This window comes from Rhinatrema bivittatum, chromosome 4 (assembly GCF_901001135.1).
Source record: "Rhinatrema bivittatum chromosome 4, aRhiBiv1.1, whole genome shotgun sequence".
NCBI classification, from domain to species: domain Eukaryota; kingdom Metazoa; phylum Chordata; class Amphibia; order Gymnophiona; family Rhinatrematidae; genus Rhinatrema; species Rhinatrema bivittatum.
Window position 1 is genome coordinate 383,384,328 of NC_042618.1, and position 23,094 is coordinate 383,407,421.

The window sequence follows — 23,094 nt, forward strand, 5'->3', positions numbered from 1 at the left end:
AGAGGATTTTAATACTGTAAGTAGCTACGTATGCCATAGATGACCTGATCTGATGTTTCTGGCATCATTGTTACATGAAAGCTCCCAAGTGTCATAGGGAAGAAGGAACAATATTTTCATTAGTATTAATAACTAACTAAATTTAATTAAACTAAAGCTCAGCTATCAATTTTACTGGAGAGCATCAAACTTGAACGCCGGAATGCTTATTTTGCAGCCTAATGCTTTAAGCATGTGCTCACACTTGCTGTCATATCAGAAGGATCTAGTTGCAGAATTTTCACAGAATACATTAAATGTGTGTTTTTACATATCTCTAGCATCCTATAGTTGTTAGTTTTTTGCACTAAACAAGAAAACATGTTTATTTAAGAAAAGTCAGATTTAGTCAGAATGGCTTGAAAGACTCGCATGGAATTGAGACATGACACGGTCTATTATCAGTTATGCCATTTCCGACATTAAAAATGTCCTGGAAGCAAAATGGTAACCTTCCATTTTCTTGTTGTACCCTGATGCCCTCTGATCATTTAGCAAATGATCACAGTACTGGCTAGGAACAGTCTTGGTCAAATATGACTTATTCCACTTTTGCCCCCAGCAAGCTCACTACAAATCCAACTTAAGGTTTTACTGAATAATTGATAGCAGACCCCAGGGCAGTTTTTGGAGTTTGCAAATTCTGTACTGTGCCAGTTGAGAGGAAGAAAAGAAAAATGCTGCCAACTGTTGGTATTCTGTAGAAGCATTTGTTTGTTGTTTTTTTTTTATATCAGTTTCATGGGCAGTGTTTTCTTATCGAACTTCATGAAAACTATCTGCAGTGTAGAGAAGGTATATAAAATAAGAATCTTTATAAATAAGACATTGGACATCTGAGTAAGATTATGTGGTTTCAAACTTATACACCATGTCTTTTGTTGGTCAAATAAAAGATATTGTAACCTACAAAAAGTCTTAAATCACTTTGTAGTTATCAGACAGTATTTTTATTGTCTGAAAGTACTTTTCTCTGTTTAGTAGTTTACTTTGCTCAAACAAGTTTGTATCAGTTTTCAACTCGCAGAAGTCCAGCTGTTGTTTTTAAACAAAAGTTTTCTTATGTCCAAGGCAGCTTTTAGACCCCCAAACCAATTCGCTGTTTGCTAAATCTTTATTTTCAAAACATGAAAGTTAGGGGTTTTCTATCTGTAAACTATTCTTATTTGCTTTCTTGGGTCACACATATGGTATATTGATGTAGATTAAAAGTTCAACATTCTAACAAAAAATATTGTCCTTTTTTTTTTTTTTTTTAGGAAGCCAGGCAGAAGCAAAAGAATCTGATTTGTCAGATACTCTTAGTCCAAGCAAAGAAAAAAGCAGTGACGACACTACAGGTAAGGGATCCAGTTAGCTGATGTCATGATAAGGGCAAAATTCAAAGCTTTTTCCATGGGTAAAAATGCATGTTACCCATAAAGTGGGTGCTTTGAATATTGCCCAACCTGCCAGCAGGTTACACGAGGAGTGAAGAGGTGTTCCGATGGGGTGAAGAGAGGTACTGCATACGTAAATTTGAGTATTCAAATCTAATCATGTATTTTCCGATGAAAAATGAAACGCAGAGCTAGGCACAATCTCTGGGGGCAATTGGTACAAACCCCTGAGTAAAAGTACCCATGGAGTTTGCACGAATGTGAGCAGTTTTGATTATTCCCTGTGTGAGGATATGATGCAGTTGGTTAATATTCTGAATGCACAATTACTTAGAATTTATTAATTATTAAATTAGTGCCTAATTTATATTTTACATATGTCATGCTGGTTTATCATAACCAGTTAATTGTTTTTCTGAATCTTTTTATTATGATTATTATTCATGTGTAAGCTGACATCTCTCCTAAAAATGCTGCATAAAGCTGTCAATCTTTGGTTGCCTTCCTGAACCCTCACTTGTAATTTCCATGGTACTTCCAACAACACCAAAACAGTCAGACACAGAAACAGAACATGATGGAAGGAAAAGACTTGCAGGCCCATCCATGCTGCCTCTTTTCTCTACCCTACTGCAGTATAAGGTAGTAGACCTTGTTTGATTTCCAGCTTTACTCATTTTCCTACTGCTAAACATGCTTTGTGATTGTTCCATGCCGCCTTGAATTCCAAAACTGCTTTTGACCTTACCATCTACACAGTGAAGCTGTTCTAAGATCCACTACTCGTCCTGTATAGAAATACTCAAGTTACTCCAGAGCCTACCCTCTTTGAGCCTCATATCATGTCCTTTTGTTCTAAAACTTCAATCAAAACATTTTGCATTTTGTGCATTAATTATACGTTAAGGTTTTTGACTTTGATGCCAAAATTTAAAAGGCAATCATACCGAGAAGAAGAAAAACCCTTTCTCCTCATGGACGTGGCTTTCCTGTATCCTTCTTGCTATGGCTTTTGGATGGGATTTCTAGGCTTTTTTTGTTGTTGCTTGGATTTTGAGTTGGGCACTTGCCATTGCAGTTTCGCTGCGAAGCATTGTTGGTTTCTATAATTGATAGGACTGGCTGTCTGAAACAAGAAGCAAGCTTGACCCACTGATCTACATTTATAGTTAAGGTCTTTCTTTATTTACACACACACACAATTATTTATATATGGAGAGAGAGAAATTTTTAACATTCCTTCTTCTAAAATTAGTTTGCCTCATCCTTTTTTATCAAGTAGGTTTCTGAAGATGTCAGCAAGCTGTCTAATAACGGAATTTGAAATATTTCTAAAATTGCATACTACTGAATTTAGTGAACCATATGTTAATTACCTATCCAGTCCTTAGTGGAAACCAAGTAGTTCTGCATTTCTGTATCTTAGTGAAAATTCTTAACTAGGAAGTACATCTGGTTGAATTTTTGCAGAGAATCTGAATAGTACTGTACACTAAAACCAGTGCTGCTGGTGTGCAATCAATAGATGCATGAAAACAAATACATTTGCATTTTTTTCAAATTGAACACCCAAGTTTCCTAGCGTGTAGCAGATGGACTCAGGACCAATGGGTATAGTGTGCTCCTGATAGCAGTTGGAGACTGAGTCAGATTTCAATCTGACGTCAGCACTACATATACCCATGCACGAGGCTTTGCTCTCCAGTTTTTTCCATCTCCGTAGCAGTTTGGGACTTCACACATGCTTGCACAGCGTTAGAAAACCAAACTCCAAATTTAAAGAAGAAACAAAGAAAAACTTACCTCCAAAACAAGCCCCATTCTCCTGCGGTGATACCTAAGGGTCCCTCCCCCAATCGAGATTTCCTGAGTTGATTTCCGAGATCCCTCAGAAGTAAGCCTCGGTCCCGGCATGGACTTAGCCCCCTGAAAAGGGAGCAGCTGAGAGGCAGCGAGTGCAGAACCGAGCGTGACAGTGAAGGTAATTCCCTCTCCCTCCGCAGCCAGAGACCGCCCGGCAGAGGACCGGGAAGCACCGAGACAAGGTAAGGTAGAAAACTTTCTCTAAGTCTCCGAGGGTTGGACAGCCGCACAGATCGTCCCTCTGGCATCTACATTCGGGTTGACCAGCCCCATCCAGGCTAGACCCCCGATCTGGCAAGAGGGTCCTCCCATGTGGAGACCCCTGGGGGCCTGCCATCTTACCACTTGGTTGCCGGCGCCTCCCCCCCCCCCCCCCCCCCCCCCCCCCCCCCCCCCCCCCCCCCGGTTGCTGCATCATGCACATAGCGGCGCGCGCATCTACACCGTGCGCACAGCGGCACACCCAGGGGTGCCGAGCACACAACTAGGCCCGCGTGCACAACCACGCTCGCATCTTCTGTTCTACGCGCACAGCGTAGGCGCATCCGGAACGAATAACCAGGCCTCCCGGCACCCGCACCTGTACAGGATACACGCACAAATCATGGCACCGCTGTCCAAGACAGCTAAAGGTCCAGTCCTCTGCCCGTCATGCCACGTGAGAGCAGCGCAGCCCGAGGTGACCTCCACCCTGTGCCTGCTATGCGAAGAAGCTCGGGAGGAGCCGAGACAAGGTCCCGCCAGCTTGTAGAGGACTCCGGATCCACCAGCAAGACCACCCCGGACCTCTCTATTCCCGACAGCCCCTCCACAGTGGGGGCCCTCGGGGAGCACCGTCGGACCCAATGCAGTCCCAGGCAACTTCTCCTGGGCGGGATTCTTCTCTGAGCTGCAATCCTACATCCACGCACAGACAGGGTCACCAGCAGCACAACCACAACCCCCGCCAGTGGTCCAGAACCTCCCAGGCTCCTCCCGGCCTCCACCAGACGAACCTCCCCTGGACAAATACTTCCCCTTAGGGGACACAGATGATTCGGAGGAGGAACCAGAACCCCTGGAAGAGGGGGAACTCCTCCAGGAACGGAACCGTATCGCACCATGATGCGCTTCTTCCCAAAAGACGAATTATCAGATCTCGTAGCCATGAGTCTGAAAGCATTGGCCATCCCAGACACATGTAACACAGCAGAGTCCAAGGCGAGCCCCTTCCTGGCCGGGCTTCGCCAGACCTCACGCCATTTCCCTACGCTACAGGCCATACAACAACTGATCGACCTGGAATGGGACGCTCCAGAGGCCACTTTTAAGGGAGGTCGAGCCCTAGAAGCTCTCTACCCCTTGGACTCCGCAACAAAGGAACTCCTGAGGTTTCCCAAGGTCGACGCCCTGGTCTGCGCCACTACAAAGCACACTACCATACCAGTCGAGGGAGGAGCTTCACTCAAGGATGCCAGTGACAGATGGCAGGAATCCATCCTCAAGCAGTCTTATGATGTATCAGCTATGACCTTGCAGATCGCTGCCTGCTGCGCTGTGGTATCACTCGCCTGCCTGGCTATGGCCAGGGACGCAACTACGCCAATCGAGGCATTGGACCCAACAATATCATTTCTCACAGATGTGACCTCAGACTTGGTACGCACATCAGCCAGGAGCCTCTCGTCCATAGTGGCAGCCAGAAGACAGCTCTGGCTCCGAAGCTGGTCAGCCGATGCGACCTCTAAGACGAGGCTCACGAGAATGCCCTTTAGAGGAACACTCCTATTCGGAAGCGACCTGGACAAATTAGCCGACAAATAGGGCGAGTCCCCAGTACCCCATCTACCGGAGGACAGGAACAAGAGGAACCTACGCCCCTCTACCCGGGCACCCAAGGGCAGAGGATCCCAGCGTTATAGACCATACAAAAACATTTACCAAGCCCCCCGCCGGCAAGGGAAAGTCCTTTCGGAACAGACACAACAAAAGAGGAGCCAGCTCGGAACCAGGCCCCAGCCGCAACACGCAATGAGAATCAGCAGACCCATCTACTAGAAGAGATCATAGGGGGCAGGCTTGCCCTATTCTACCAAAGATGGGTTGAAATAACGTTGGACAATTGGGTCCTATCCATCATCTGAGAATGATACTACTCGGACTTCCACAGCATCCCCCCCGGATAAGTTTGTGATTTCTCCGTGCCATGACCCCTCCAAGAGGAAGGCAGTGGAAATCACACTTATCAAAATACTCGCCCTAAAGGCAATAATACCAGTGCCCACGCACCAACAAAATTCTGGGCACTATTCCATCTACTTCATCGTGCCCAAGAAATAGGGAACATTCTGGCCTATACTGGACCTCAAGACGTCAATCGCTACTTGAAGGTACCCCGCTTCCGCATGGAAACCCTGTGTTCGGACATAAAGGCGGTACAACCGGGAGAATTCCTGACCTCCCTGGATCTGTCAGAAGCCTATCTCTACATACCGATCCATCGCCTCCATCAGCGTTTCTTATGCTTTTTCGATATTGGGCCATCACTACCAGTTCCAGGCCCTACTGTTCAGGCTAGCTACGGCTCCCCGAACGTTCACTAAGATCATGGTGGTAGTAGCGGCGACACAGAGGAAAGAAGGGATCCTTGTGCACCCATACCCAGAATGAAATCGCCAGAGAAAAGCCATCAAGCAACCACCAGCATCATGGAACTACTGCAGAACCTCGGGTGGGTCTTCAACACACCCAAGAGCCACCTACAGCCCTCCCAATCCCTAGAGTACCTGGGAGTCCGGTTCGACACCAAATGGAACAAAGTCACCCTTCCCCCTACAAGGAGAAGGAGATTGATGGAACAACTACGAGCATTGTTGAACTCCACTCTCCCCATGGCATGGGACTATCTCCAAGTCCTCGGCCTCATGGCATCAACCATAGAAGTCGTCCCGTGGGCAAGGGCCCACATGCGGCCCCTACAACATTCCCTACTGTCAAGGTGGAACCCGATGTCTCAGAACTACTCCGCCCCCTGGCGAAGGTTCGGAACCTACTACAGTGATGGCTACAAGAAGACCGAGCAAGGGAACAAGCCTATCCCTACCGGAATGGACCTTGCTCACCATGGATGCGAGCCTGCGGGGATGGGGAGCCCACTGCCAGGAGCTAACGGCTCAAGGGCAATGGGACAAAGAAGAGTCTGCATGGAACATAAACAGACTGGAAACCCGAGCAGTCAGACTAGCCTGCCTACGGTTTAGCCACAGACTCCGGGGCAAATCAGTCAGAGTCAGGTCGGACAACACCACAACAGTGGCCTATATCAACCACCAGTGGGGAACCAGAAGCCAGCAGGGGTCCCTGGAAATAGAGCCCCTAATGACGTAGGCAGAATCAAACCTACAGGGGATATCAGCCGCCCACATCGCGGGAAAAGACAATGTCACTGCAGACTACCTTAGCAGAGAGAGTCTGGATCCAGGGGAATGGACACTGTCTACAGCAGCCTTCCAGCAGATAGTAAACCACTGGAGAACCCCAGCCATGGATCTTCTGGCAACCAGGTCCAACACCTGGGTTCCCAAGTCCTTCAGCCGAAGGCTGGAACCGCTGTCCCAGGGAATCGACGCCCTCGTCCAGACCTGACCACAGGAGGACCTACTGTGTATGCCTTCCCTCCTTGGCCACTATCGCAAGATAGAACACCACAGAGGGCTGGTACTTCTAATGGCCCTGGACTGACCAGGAAGACCGTGGTATGCGGACATGCAAAGACTTCTGGCGGGAAACCCTCTACGCCTACCTCCACACAGGCATCTACTCCAGCAAGGACCGATCCTCCACGAAGACCCAACGAGATTCTCGCTTATGGTCTGGCCATTGAGAGGTCTCACCTGCAAAAGAGTAGATACTTGGGACCAGTGATTGACACACTGCTCTGATCGCGCAAGTTCTCCACCTCCTTAACATATATATGAGTATGGATAATATTCGAAGCCTGGTGTGAGTGCTGCGACAACTTTACACGGACAGTCAAAATCCCCATGATTCTGGTATTTCTGCGGAAGGTGTGAACAAAGGGTTGTCCATCAAGGTACAACTGGCCGCTGTGGACGGCACCAGCCTAGTGGCCCACCCAGACACCCCTAATGTGGCCGATACCCCTATGGAATCTCAATCTAGTGTTAGACTTCTTAGCGGGAGCTTCGTTCAGACCAACTCGCGGTCTGTCCCTATGGCTCCTGACCTTGAAGACAGTGTTCCTCGTGGCAATCTGCTCAGCCCATTGAATCTCCGAACTTCAAGCACTATCATGCCGGGAGCCGTTCCTCAGATTCACGCTGGGATCCATACAGCTGCGCACTGTACCCTCCTTCCTGCCAAAGGTGGTTTCTCACTTCCATCTAAACCAAACCATCTCGCTGCCATCTCCAAATGAGCATAAGGACTCAGAAGACTCACGCCGCCTTCGCCACTTGAATGTCAGCAGACTCCTAGTCTGATACCTGGAAAGATCGGAACCTCACAGCGGGAAGAAGCAAGGAGAAGCAGCCTCGCAGGCAACAATAGCCCACTGGATCAAAGAAGTAATCAAGGCGGCCTACGTAGAGGCAGGCAAGCTTCCACCTCTACAAGTCAAGGCCCATTCCACAAGGGCCCAAGCAGTGTCCTGGGCAGAAACCAAGATGCTGTCACCCACAGAGATCTGTCGGGCGGCAACGTGGTCCTCCATCCACACCTTCTCGAGATTCTATCGCCTATATGTTCAGGCCAAGGAGGACACAGCATTCGCAAGGGCAGTACTAAATGGGCCACGGGCAGCCTCCCACCCGGTTCGGGAATAGCTTTTGTACATCCCATTGGTCCTGAGTCCATCCGCTACACGCTAGGAAATGTAGAAATTACTTACCTGATAATTTCATTTTCCTTAGTGTAGACAGATGGACTCAGCACCCCGCCCATGGCTGCCTCACAATCAAGAATCCTTGGGGAAACCTCCCCCCCCCCGAGTACAACACAAGTACGGGTAAGCCAACCCTGATCTCTAGTTCAGACACCCATATTATCAGGTGTCAGCGCTTCTCACTTGAGTGTCCTGGCGGTCTCCAGCTAGAAACCACGTCAACCAAGTCAAGTTAATCAAATTACTCAAGTTAACCAAGTTATCCAAGTTAATCAAAAAGATTATCCAAACACATATGTCCATAATTGTTTTTCGAGGAGAAAACTGGAGAGCAAAGCCTCGTGCACGGGTCTATGTAGTGCTGACGTCAGATTGAAATCTGACTGTCTCCAGCTGCTATCAGGAGCACACTATACCCATTGGTCCTGAGTCCATCTGTCTACACTAAGGAAAATGAAATTATCAGGTAAGTAATTTCTACATTAATTTACTTTCATATTAAAATTGATAAGAAATGCATTTGTTACCACCTGCTCATTAATGGTAAAAAGTGTAACTTCTTTCATCTGTGTATATTAATAGTAAAAAGTATAACTTCTCTCATCTGTGTATAAAGTTTATTTGATGACAAATATGTAGAGGCACCCGATACAAAAAAACAAGGTACACTAAACAGCTATCATCCTTAAAAATTATCTAAAAAACCAAAAGGACCACAAATGTGGAATTCAGGGGGGGTCCTTTGTCATCCACTATTTATTGTACCTAAAGTTTGAAAACAAATTGTATGATGTTTCAAAGCTATTTATTTTTATTATAGACGGCCTGATGGATGAGCAAGAGCTAAATGAGCCCATCAATAAAGTCACAGTTTTAAAAGGTATTTTAAAATATTTTTGTTATCTGCCATCTTTAGTGGGCACACAGAATAGCTATTCTGCAAACAGTGTAAAAAATATTTTCTGTAAACAAAATCTGTATTATTCAGTATTATTCAGTGTTAGGTCAGCTAATTTAATTGGATGAGTCTGCATTTTTGTGACAATACTAATTTGGGTAAGCAGCTTCAAACAGCTATAATGGGAATGTATTTGGCTACATTAGAGCTCTAGTCTGAAAATTGTTTATATTGATAATTTGATAGTCCAAATTATTTTGGAAACTGTTTATTTTAATTTGGATTAATAGCTACCAATTAACAAATTACTGCTAGTAAATGACTACAAAAGGTCATTTTCCACATAAATTATCATATGTACTTGGAACTGTAGCCAAACCATCAGGATGAAGTACCATAAAACACTTAACCCCCCAAGGGAATTTCTCTAAAGGCAATTTCCTGAGCACAACCCATATTATTCTTAATTATTGTTTGTTACCGAATCACAATGGCACCATCCATGTAAATTAGGATCTACACTTTTTTTGATATAGGTGCCTTATTGTAAACCGTTATGATGGTAAATAACTTAATGACGTATATAAAAACTCTTAAATAAAATATTTGGTTCAGCAAAAATATTATTTTGGTCCTGCTGATACTAAGATTTGTGGTTTTTAAATGGGATTCCTGAAAACTACATGTCAGAAGTCAGCATACTGCACTTCAGTATGAAGTGATTGAGTTGTAATTGTGCTACGTTTTTTGTTCAGCTTGGTATGTGCAGCACTGCAAGGTAATGTGTGTTGCTTTGGTTGCAATTTGTCCAAAGGTTTACAGAAATAAGTTTGATTTTGTTTTTAATGACATAATACTGGCAGTAGAGGATTAAAGGAAAGCAAATACTAGAGTACTGGATAGAATACATTATTTTCACCTCTAAACTGTTTTGCATCTCAATCATTAGCCATTGATTTTACTTGACATTACTGTTTTGTAAAATGTCTTCTCAATATTTGAATAAGATTTTATATGCTGGCTATTCATGCTTTACAAAGCATGGCTTCTTAAATTTTAAGTATATGGTTCTAGAGATCATTTTATTACACATTCTACCTGTGTTCTCCGTCACCCCAAAGGCACCTCGTCTCATACTCCCCCACACCACTTGATTAGATCATTATAGTTATGATTCAGGGAAAGAGCCAAGAGAGATATTTCTGACACTGCTTAGTTTGAGAAACAGCAAGCTTGGCAACGGTGTTAGTATTTGATCTATTGCTCTGTAGCTTGCTGTGCTAACCACCAGGTCATCAGGCCTGGGTTCCAGATCTTCTCTGCTGCTATGCTTCAATGACTTCAGTGCTTTACCATGCAAAGCACAAATCATTCTTGTCAAAAATTATTATAGTTTCATTGCCTCATAAACCTAAGCTTTTCAAACACGGACTACTTGATGTCAGATATCATAGCACATACCAGAGAACTGTGACACTGTTTAATTACCATCCTTGAGGCGCAAATAATGTATTCCATGCATAAAAAAGGTCAAAGGAAAACCAAACAACTGCTAAAGGAGGCAATTAAAGCCAAAAGGTCATCATTCAAACAATAGAAAGCAGACTGAAATGAGGAAAATAGGAAAGAGCATAAGCACTGGCAAGTTAGCCTGCATAATTACTTTTTCACATCTAACGGGTAGATTTTTAAACATACACGATTGAGGCCTTCTAAAATGCGCGCAGCGTGCGCAAGACCCAGCTGCGCGCGTGACCCCCATTTTTTACACACACCGGCCATTTAAAATCGGGCCGTAAGAGAATTTGAGAAGAAGCTCGCTATAAAGGTAAAAATAAGTAATAGAAACCTTTTAAAGTGCATTCAAAGGAAAATGTCTGTAAGGGAGTCAGGCCTCTAAATGACCGAAGGGCAATAGGGTTTGTCAGGGAGAGCAAGGAAATAGCAGAAAAACGAAATGAATTTTTTTCCTTTGTCTTTACTGAGGAGGATGGTGCGGGTCATACCCACACTTGAAACATTTTTTTTAATGGTGATTACTCTGAGCCACTAGTTGGAATTACTGTGAAACTTGAGGATGAAATAACTCAGACTGATAGACTAAAGAATAACAAATCACCAGGACCAGATTGTATTCACCCCAGAGTTCTGAAGGAACTCTACAATTAAATTACAGACCTGTTTCTTGGGCTTTTCAACCTATCATTTTAAACAGTCAAGGTACCGGAAGACTGGAGGTAGACCAATGTGATGCCAATTTTTAAAAAGGGCTCCAGGGGCAATCTGGGAAACTACAGACCGGTGAGCCTCATGTTAGTGCCAAGCAAAATGGTCAAAGCTATTCTTAAAACAAAATTACTAACAACCGAAATATATAGGGTTTAATGGGTGAGTGTCGTCAAGGTTTTTGCAAAGAGAAGTATTGCCTTACCAATTTATTCAAAAAAAAATTTTTTTTTAATGGTGTAAATAAACGTGCCCCCAGGAGTCTGTATTGGGACCTGTGCTGTTTAGCATATTCAGAAATGATCTGGAGAAAAGAATGAGTGAGGTAACCAGAATAAGGACCTTGTGAGACTAGAAGACTGGGCATCTAAATGGCCGGTACAATTTAATGTGGACAACTGCAAAGTAATGCACATAGGGAAAAATAATCCCAAGCTACAGGTACATGAGGCTGGATTCCATGTTAGAAGTCACCATCCAGGAAAAGAATCACAGCGTCCTTGTGGGGACAGTACCTTGAAATCTTTGGCTCAGTGTGCGGCGGCAGTGGTCAAAAAGACAAATGAAATGTTAGGAATTATTTGGAAAGGAATAAAGAGCAAAATTGAGAATATCATATTCCCATGTATAGAGCTACGATGAGACCATACCTTGAGTACTATGTGCAGTTCTAGTTGCCCCATTTCAAAAGACAAAACAGACATAGAAAAGGTACAGAAAAGGGTGGTAAAAATGATAAAGGGGATGGAAAAGCTCCCTTATGGAGAGGGGCTATATAGGAAAGAGACAACTGAGAGAGGATGTGATTTTAGCTTTATAAAATCATGAATTGGGTAGAACAGATAAATAATGAATGGTTATTTACCATTTCAAACACCACTAGAACTAGGGGACACTAAATGAAACTGGCAACCGGTAGATTTAAAACAAATCGAGGGACATATTTTTTTTTCACTCAGCCCACAGTCAAGCTATGGAATCTGTTGCTGGATGGACATGGTATCATAATGGGGCTCAAAAGAGGATTGGACAAGTTTTTGTAGGAAAATTTCATAAATAGTAATTAGCCAGGTAGACTTGGGGAAAGCCATGGCTTATCCCTGGTAGTGAGAAACAAGAAATAGATCAACTATTGGGGATCTGGCAGATAATTGTGACCCAGACTGGCCACTCTGAGACAGAATACTGGGCTTCATGGACCCAGCATGGCACTTCTTATAGACAAGATATTTAAAGTAACAACTAAAAAAAGCTCAGTATTTGAAAAAATTCTGTGTAGTTTTCTTTTTGGGTTTTGTTGCTTTATGCTTACAAAGGAAAACGTCATACTATCCAGCCAGGAGAATGTTCTAGATCCAGCCCATGCATTAGTTTAGTTTGAAGAAGACTCTGCTGCTACTGCAGAACAATCAATGATGTCACAACTCTCTTACCCCCATTTCTCACAGTGGGGTGGGCTTTCTGGCATCATAGGGCTTTCCCAGAGCAGGTAAGAGCCAGTTTCAAGGAAAACTAGCTTATGGTCTTCTAGAGCAGGGGTGGCTAACTCCAGTCCTAAAAAGCCACAAACAGGCCAGGTTTTCAGGATCTCCACAATGAATATGCATATGAGAGGTTTGCATGCACACTCCATTGTTTGTAAATCTATCTCGTGCATATTCATTGTGGAGATCCTGAAAATCTGGCCACCTCTGCTCCAGAGTCTAAAATGTAATCATCTGTTTTGGGAGCACTTTCACCTTCCTGAACAATCTGACTGTCTTGAATTTTGAGCTTGGAGTTCCCCCGTTAAATGATATAGCTTAGAAAATCTTGTTATCATAATAACTTCTGGATATAGGAGGATAACAGACATAATGATAGAACTTAATTTTTTACTAATACACAATATAAAAACATTATCCGAGCAATATTAAGTATTATATAACAGCACCTCAGTATGAACAGTTGTCTCTTTGAAGGGCCGACTAGCATTTAATTTTTCATCCACATTTCTGTTATAAGTCTCACAAATCCTTTTCTTTTTATATGCAATTAAAAATTGTAAAAAAAAAAACCCCATACTTTCATTCACTTTGGGATGCACTCTGTACATCCAGATGACCTAACCTGGTGCCATGTTTTACATGCTGTTTGCATTGAAGATTTACATTTCACATAGACCAGCTCAACCTGGAAATTCTGTGTATAGAGTGTACCCCCAAAGTGAAGGGAAGTACAGCAGGACCTTTGCTTATAACATAAAGATGTTGATGAAAAACATAATACTAGAGTCCACACTCATAATTAAAATGGTCCCTTCAAAGAGATAATTGTTCATATTGAGGTGTTGTGAAGTAGTATTTAATATTGTGGATATTGTTAGGTATATCCACATTTGGCTAGTTTAGACTTTTAATCCTCGAACATTTTTTAATACATGCATTACTTCAGTTACCATAAAGCGCAGTCTCATATGCTAAGTAATTGTTATTGAATTTTACTGATGATCTGAGCTTTCGATAATAGAAGGATCCTCTTTTCAAAAATTTGCAATATTATGTTCTAACTTATTTACCAGAATTTAGAAACTGATTCTCAAGAAGTTTCTGTAATTCTTAGCACAGAGAAGAATGGTTAATTAATTGCTAACGCTTCAGTTTCCTAGGCATGTTTTTAATCAGTCATTTTCAAATTACCGTATTTTTCGCTCCATAAGACACACCTGACCATAAGACGCACCTAGGATTCAGATGGGGAAAATAAAAAAAAAAAAATTGTGCTAAACCGGCTCTGCGTCTGGGCGTCTTATGGAGCAAATTAGGGGAGTGCATAGCTTTTTTTTTCTCCCCATTTTGTTTTCGGGTCTGGGGAGGGCCATTTCGGTCCACTCCCCAGATCAGAAAACATTTCTTTCTCTGGGAACCCCTCCCCCCCAAAAAAAAACCCCCATCCCAACCCTTTAAATTAACAACCCCCACCCTCCTGACCCCCCCCAAGACCTGCCGACTTAATTTCCTACAACCCCCCACCCTCCTGACCCCCCAAGACCTGCCGACTTAATTTCCTACAACCCCCCACCTCCTGACCCCCCCAAGACCTGCCGACTTAATTTCCTACAACCCCCCACCCTCCTGACCCCCCCCAAGACCTGCCAAACATCCCTGATGGTCCAGGAGCGGTCCGGGAACGATCTCCTGGGCGTGGGCCGTCGGCTGCCAGTAATCAAAATGGCGCCGACGGCCCTTTGCCCTCACTATGTCACTGAGACCGACCAATAGCAGCGGTCGGTCCCAGTGACATAGTGAGGGCAAAGGGCCGTCGGCGCCATTTTGTTTACTGGCAGCCGACAGCCCACGCCCAGGAGATCGTTCCCGGACCGCTCCTGGACCTCCGCTGGACCACCAGGATGTTTGGCAGGTCTGGGGGGGGGTCAGGAGGGTGGGGGGTTGTAGGAAATTAAGTCAGCAGGTCTGGGGGGGGGTCAGGAGGGTGGGGGGTTGTAGGAAATTAAGTCAGCAGGTCTTGGGGGGGGTCAGGAGGGTGGGGGGTTGTAGGAAATTAAGTCGGCAGGTCTTGGGGGAGTCGGGGGGGGGGGGTTTGTTAGATTTTTGTTTGGTTTTGTTTTTTTTATATTCGCTCCATAAGACGCACATACATTTCCCCCCCACTTTTGGGGGAAAAAAAGTGCGTCTTATGGAGCGAAAAATACGGTAACTCATTTGTCTAACAGTACTTAAAATATATGGTCAGTCTTCCTGTGCATTCTTATGCTTGCCAAATTTCATTTGTATGATGAGGTAATGTCTTTATCAACATCTGATAAGTTGTTTTGATGCTGTCTTGGAATGAACCAGTGTTGGGCTTGTCGCAGCCTGAAAGATCAACTATAGGATTAAAATCAGATTTTCATTTCAACAAAAAAAAAAAAATTAAGCCTTCAGTTTCATTTGCTATCTAGATTTGTCTTTTACTGGTTGCCTAACTTGACAATATAAAATGAAAACATTTTTTAAATTTGATTTTTTTTACAATTATCTTCATGTTTACTAAGCAGATGATAGAAACATGTTATAATAACCTGCTTCTTCTATGATTTTTCGGAAGATAAGCAGGGTGTATAGTCCTCAAATGTGAATGATGTCATCTGATGGAGCCCAGCCAGTGAAGATTACTCCAAAGCTTCTAGAAAATTTTGGTATACCCTACTGAGCATGTGTGTCATCCTGCGTAACGGACTTTGCATGTAGCCCCTTCAGTCTTATTTTTTCCATGGAGCCTAAAGGTCACATGATTCTCTGTGAATTTTTTTAAATTTCTCCATGGAAAAGCAGGAAGTGGTCTTCACATGTGGGTGATATCATTCAATGGAGCCCAGCACAGAAGCTTCTACAAGCTTTGGGTATACCTAACTGGGCATGTGCAGCCAACTCATATCATCACAACCCACATAATAGGGCTCCTTCAGTATCATCTTTTCCATGGAGCCTGTATCTGTAAATTACAAGGGTATATTCAATGCACAGGTTTGCTTATCTTGCAAAGTCTAGAGTAGACATTACAGTTACTAAGTTATAAAAGCATTTCAACATCATTAATTCAGTTGTACAAGATTTAAATCTGCCTGTGGTCCCTGGATTGAGTAGCTTAACATATAAGCACTAGTTAAATAACTTAAGGAATCAAACTAAGGATGTATTCTTCACTAGTATTTTATGTTCTGATCAGTAGGCTACACTGACAAGAGTGCTATCATTTTACAGGAAATATGGATTCAAATCCTAAACCTGTCTGCTTCTCTTTGGCAGGACCCGACAGGGGATGATGCAGAGTCAGTATTCACTGCCTCTGTGAAGGGCCTTTCTAGCCACACACACTGGTGATAACCTAATGGCTAAACGCTGTGTTCACGCATAACCACATTCCAAGTGGAACTACGGCTTGGGTACCCTGGCTAAGAATTCTCACTGCTGTAGCTAGGCTGGACAGGAAGAGGGAGAGAGCTAAGAAAATAAACCCCAGGTAGTTTTCAGTGAAGGCTCATGGCAAAGTTTCCCCAGTAAAGGCTGGTTTGGATTGAGCTGGAAGCCCAGAGGAACAGGAGGAAACTACTGGGCCAAAAATAAATATACATACAGTGAAAGTTTGGTGCATAGATTCAGATGGATTTTTATTTTTCTTTCATTTGATGAAGGGGCTTATGTTGTCTCAAATTCATGTGCTACAACATCTTTCTCATTGGTTCTTTAAAAGGTATCACAGCCTACAAAGAGTTCACTTCAGCAGGAAAAAGTTTTATTAAATTTCAATCTTTGTGTCCAGTAGAGGGAACTCCAACACAGATATGAAAATGTGTAGCCTTTGTAAAGTCATATGCATAAAGCAGTGAACTCCAGTACAGTACCCTAAAACACTCGCTTTTTTATTACATGAGTGCTATAGTTTCTCACGCCTTGCCACCACATGTGACATTTGGTTGTTTAAGGAAGATTGTCAGATAATCATTACAGTTTAAAATGTCAGCTTTTTTTGTTATTTAATTTATTATTATGAACGTTCCATGACATCCCTGTTGATTGGCCAGTGTTATTACTTGCCTAGCCTTAGGAAAGATGTGTGGAATATACTCATCCTATTGGTATGTAGCCTCAGAGACTTAAAAGATATTACAAGGCTCTTATAATGATGTAATTTTGACATCTGTAGAATCGTTGCACATTGTGTGTGCATGTGTGTGGTAGTTTCGGGAGAAATTTAATTACCCACATATCAATCTACTCTCCTTTTCCTTACTTTAAGCTGAACTGGTTAGTGTTAGAATACATACTGTAAAATGTTTCATAGTGAAACATCAGAAGTACTTGAGACTTCAAGATTGATCCAACTGTGTAGTGGATTATTTATTTTTTGAACTGCATGATTTTATTCTTTTGTCTTTGCTTCTGAGATTACTCCCATAAGATATATTATGTAATATTTTATGTATCTGATAGCATTTATTTAAACAAAAATTGTCTTGTTGGTACCAATTTGAGTTAACATTTTTCTAAATAGTAGAGAAATAAGTATGGGCTGTTTCCTACACTTTCCTCTCCGAGGAAGTTGAGCACTAGTAAGGGCCAGGGAGACAGAGCATCCTGTAGCTCCCCTCACCTAATAAAAGGATTCTGCTTTATCGGTACCAGCACTGGGGGATTTGACATCAATGCATCTAGCATTTCCTGTAATTGTCAGTATCAGGAATATACTAGCTCTGGCCATATGTCCTCTCAAGCATCACCACAGAGAAGGCCACTTACCCTTGAGGTAGTCTGGGTGTCAAAACAGTCTTCAGGGGCCAGAAATGCAGCCACCAATACACTTCAGGTATCCCAGTAAAATATTGCCACTCCTTCTGCATCCCATGCAGTTTTGGCATTGGTGATTTTTGAGGCGGAGTTGGAGAGAAAGCTCCAGGAAGTGGTGGTGCAGTTCAGCTGAATATGCATTTGCATCATCAATGGTGATGCAGACTGAGCTTCTCCTGATCTTGGAGACGACATTGGCGCGTGTTGCTATTGCATCAATGCAGAGATCCAGAGGGGCATTGGAACTAGCTCCCATTACATTGAATTCTATCTTCAGCACATTAGGGAAGGAAATTCCCACCAAGAGAATGGCATCAGAGACTAGGTCCCAACTGTCTAGAGGTACCTTCATTGAGGCCTTGGCTGCTAGAAACTTGAACTCTCTACTCTTGTTCTGAATGATCTGAGGACTATTCTGGCTGGTGGAGTCAACAGGTCTCCCCTCAGATCCTTCTCTTCCACAAGAAAGGAGAAAATCTCTTATCAGAGGACCTCTCCTTTGCCAAATATGTTAAGCAACTTGTGGGTCCCATTCCTTTTCAGTTGTAAAAGGAGGCTGAGCCCAGAACACAAATGTTGAGCATACTCCATTAATCACGCCCAACCTCCACTCAAGGATATTGTGATAGTGCCTGTCCATGGTGTCATTAAATAGACACCATGGACAGCCACTACCACATAGATGAGAATGTGGGATAGCCCTCTCTATATACCTCCTGTTAATAGGACTGTGGATACTATGTATCATGTTCAAAAGGCTCTGAGATTTGAAAAACTGTCTTATCCATCTATTGTTGTAGAATCTAGTCTCATAAAAGCCAAGAGATCAGGGAATCCTTCCTTGGTACCTCCACTGCATGACTCCTGTATCCTTGAGAGAGGTGTGCCAGAATGCTTTGCTTTGCTTTCTTATCACATAGTGTCCTACCAGCTCTTCCTGGGCCAGTATATGCAAGACCTGCAGAAGGTAAAGGCCCTATCATGTTCTCTCCCTCAAGAGAAATGTGCTAATAGATGAGCATCAGGAGTGTGGAAAACATTTGGTCAGGTCAACCTATGATATTTTCAAGACTGCCATTAAAATTGGAAATTGCAGACGCTCATGGCTATGAGCCTTAGAGCTCCATTTAGTTGTGCAAAACAGACTTGCTGAAATACTTTTGTAAGGGAAAAAATCTTTTTGGGGATGATATGGTCAAGGAAGCAGATAAAATTAAGACCACTGCATCATGCTTCAGACCCTATCTGCATCTACTTCTAACCCACCTTCCACATCAACACAGTGGTTTATAGACAGAGGACTGAGGACTTGAAGCAGTAATATCTTCCAAAGAGGCAATTCCTCTGCTTTCTGGTTCCTGTCAATAACAGCATCCTTGATCTTGTTCCAGACAGCAGAGGGATTCCTAAGTCACAAACATCTCCACAGTCAAAACCTGGGACAGGAATTTGATTAGATCCAGAAAAACATAGCCAGAGTTATTGTATCAGTTTTGGGGAACCTTCTATGAGGGGGAAAGCTAATGTTTTATGTAAAAAGTTGGACCAGAGTAACCTCAGACAGCTAGGTTCTAAGTATAATTCGGAATGGATACAAATTTAAACCTTTTGGAAACACTGTCAGATTGACCACAAAGAAGTTCATAGTCTCTCTCTCTCGCTCTCTCTCTCTCAGCATCAAGAACTGCAACTCAAAAAAACTCTTCTCCCTTTTAGAGGCCAAAGCATTTGAGACAATTCTACCAAGGGAAAGAGGGTGCGGATTTTATTATCAATCCCAAAAAGGACAAGAGGACTTAATGCATTTGATCATCTGAGTCTTGAACCAAATACCTATTGAAGGAAAGGTTCTAGATGCTTTTCCTAGGCATCTTAAGTCCCTTTCTTCAAGGAGATTGACTATGTTCCTCTTATTTAAAGGATGCTTATACCTATATAGGAAAATTTGCAGGACTTAGGAAATATCTCATATTCATAATAGGGAAACATCACATTCATTGTTGCATACTGCCCTTTTACCTAGTAATAGCACCATGCATATTCACAGAATGTTAGGTGTAGTGGCTATACAACTTTGCAGATTGATTGTGCATGCGTTTCCCTATCTGGACAGTTGGTTGATCAAGAGCACATGTCAAGGAGGTATTATGGAATTGGAGCAAAACCATCCAGGTATTGGAGTTAATGGAATTTGTTATATATTGACCAAAATTCTACCCAAGTCCTTCTCAGTTGGAATGCATGGAAGATCTGTTAGTCATGACTCTAGGAAATGCCTTCCTTCCACAGGAAAAAAAATCAGCAATTTGATGTATATAGTAGAAGATATGAGTCAGCATATATCAGCATGGGACATGTTGAGAATGTTGGGCCTAATAGTAGCAATGCTTCACCTCACTTTCTTGGTACATCTCAATATAAGACATGCTCAGTCAACCCTACGATCTCCAAGCCACTCTAGATCTGCAAGAGAGCAAGTGAAAGGGGCTCACTGTTCTGGTGGCTGATCTAAACAATGGACATGTCCAACCTCATCTGGGTACTCATGTAGCGGGGCTTTACACTTGGGTCCTATGGTCTGCTCTGGAAAAAGTTATATAAATTCAGTGCAGCTTAGGCAATCTGAAACATTCTAAAGGCTGTCAGAGATCGGTTGGTCAGAAAAGTTATCCTAATTCAAATGTGATGTAAAGAAAAAGCCTTAGATCCTTTCTCCTGTTTCACACACAAACTGCTTGAACACCTTCTATATTTTTCGGAGTCTGGTCTGAAGACTAACTCTATTAGGGTCACCTCAATGCAATTAGCACTTTCCATCACAATGTAGAATGTAAACCCATTTCTGTACAGCATTTAGTTATCAAATTCATTCGGGGCTTGCTTTTTTTGAAACTTCCCATCAAGCCTTCTGCTATGTCATGGGCACTGAACAAAATATTGTCCTAACTGATGAAATCTCCCTTTGAGCCATTAGACTCCTGACTTGGGAGGTCATATTTTTTGTGGCAGTTATTTTGGCATGAGAAACAGTCAGCTTTAGGCCCTAGTGACTTGTCTGCCCTATGCAGAGTTGTTTTTATAATAGGATATGTGTGTAAAACTACCCTAAGTTCCTACCTAAGATAGTGAGAAATTTCTGTCTTGGCCAATCAGTCATACTCCCACTATTTTTTCCAGGCCATATGTCGGCAAAGGTGAACAAATCAATACAGTCTGGATTAAAAAGACCTTAGTTTTCTATCTGGGGTAGACTGAAACTGTTTTTTGATCCTAATAGAACTGGAATTCCGTAGCCCAATGTATACTGTCTAATTGGATAGTAGATTGTATCTCTTTCTGTTATGCCCAGGCAAGCCTGACTCTGGAAGGACTTGCCAAGGCTCATAGTATTAATGCCATGGCAGTATTGTTGGCCCACCTTAGATCAACCTCCTTTAAAGAGATTAGCAAAGCTGCCATATGGAGTTATGTTCACACGTTTACATATCATTACTGTTTGGCAAGGGACTTCCAACATGAAAGTTTGGTCAGTCTGTCCTGCAAGTTCTGTTTAAGGTCTAAATCCAACTTCATCCCCCTGAGGGTCCATTCTTTCCATGTTATCTTCTTAAAAAAAAATAAAAATAAAAATTCACAAAATTGATTGTTGCCAATAAAAGTACAATATTTGCTTGTTGGCATGTTGTAATTTCCCGTTCCATTTGAAGGAAACCTGTAGCAAAGGATTCCCATGTATGAGAACAACATATCCTATTTGCCGTTGGAGAAAGCAGAGTTGCTTATCTGTAACATGTTTACCAAGGACAGCAGAATACTTAGTCCTTACAAAATCTACCCACATCCCTTAGGAGTTGGATCTTTCTTTTTAATAGATAAATATTGAACTGGAAGGAGCTCTGTGCAAACACCATGATGCAGGAAGTCCCATATATCTGAGAGCATGTTAGAGGCTATTAAAGCCGTAGATTCTGAGTTTTTATTTGAATGTTTTTATATATTTATTTGAATGTTTTTATATACTGAAGTTTGGAGTCATCCTTCCCTCCGGTTTACAATTGTAACAACGACTTACATGAAAACATCAGGGAACTAATTAACACCGGGTAACAATTGAAAAACATTGAGTAATATTGAGTGACATTAGAAGCATTGAGTGACATTGAGTAACAGTGGGTTGCATTGCATAACCATTTAGGTTGATTGATGAGTAAATATAAGTAAAAATAATGATATATAAATAGTAATATATTATGATCATTAACATTGAGTATCATTGAGGGTTGAGTGATAAGTCTGGTAGTACGTTATGAGATGTTAAAGAGGTATGGTTGAGGTGTAGTGAGAGAGATTAGGTGGTTGGTTGAGTAGTGGGGATTATTGACTTTACGGGTGTATTGATATACAGGAGTATCGATATCTTGTTAGGTTTATCCAATCCAATCCTTGTAGTTTTGTTTGAAAAGCCATGTTTTGAGTAGCTTTTTGAATATTTTTGTGTTGCTTTGTAGTCTTAGATTATTAGGTAGGAAGTTCCAGAGATGTGGTCCAGCTATTGAGAAAGCTCTCTTTCTTACTGTGGTAAGTTTGGCAGTTGTTACTGGTGGTATTTCAAGGCATGCTTTGTTTGAGGATCTGGTGTTATGTTGGGTGTGGAATTTTTGTATTAGTGTGTTAATGCAGTCATAGTCATTGTTGTGAATTGCGTTGTGAAGAATTCAAAATACTATTCAATCAAATTCTTTTTTCTACAGGTAGCCAGTGTAGTTCTTTTAAGACAGGGGAGATGTGGTCTTTTTTTTTATGACCGGTGAGGATTCTGGCGGTGGCATTTTGTAGTATTTGTAGGGGACATAAGGTTGTTTTGGGAAGTCCTATCATGAGCGAGTTGCAATAGTCAGTGCTTGAAAATATCAGGGATTGCAGAATTGTTCTGAAATCGGGTTGATTTAGTAAAGGTTTGAGGTGTTTGAGAATTGATAGCTTGTGGAAGCCTTCTTTTATTTTCATTGCAATGTGTTTTTTCAGGTTGAGTTCTGGGTCTATCCAAATTCAAAGATCTTTCACAATTTCTTTTAGTTTGATGTGGTTGTTGTCTGATTATGGAATGATTCTGTTGGTCTCCTGAGTTATTTTTCTCAATTAGCATACATTCAGTTTTGTCTGTATTAAAGGCATAATTTCATTTGATTTAGAAGATTTTTAATTTCATTAATGAGATTGGTTGCGAGTATCAGAGCATTCTCTATGGTGTTTGTTACTGGAATGATCAGCTGTATGTCATCTGCGTACAGGAAGTAATTGACGTTGAGATTTGAGAGACGTTGGCATAGAGGTAGTAGGTATATGTTAATTTCTGCCGGTGCCGGGGAACTGCACAGAAAAGCAGTAAGAAAAAAGTAAAAATTAAAAAAAAAAAAAATCGGCCCGCAGGTTGGAAGACGGACACTCAATTATGCCGGTGTCCGTTTTACGAACCTGTGG

General features: G+C 42.3%; 1 protein-coding gene across 20 annotated transcripts in view; it reads left to right on the forward strand.

Moving 5' to 3' along the window:
- The window catches only part of SLMAP (sarcolemma associated protein), a 362,537-nt gene that overhangs the window by 287,077 nt on the left and 52,366 nt on the right, over positions 1 to 23,094 (forward strand). For all 20 annotated transcript variants that reach the window (XM_029600936.1, XM_029600935.1, XM_029600939.1 and 17 more), the window contains 2 exons: positions 1,299 to 1,379; positions 8,984 to 9,043. In XM_029600936.1, coding sequence (XP_029456796.1) covers positions 1,299 to 1,379; positions 8,984 to 9,043 — 141 coding nt within the window. The remainder of the gene's footprint in view (positions 1 to 1,298; positions 1,380 to 8,983; positions 9,044 to 23,094) is intronic.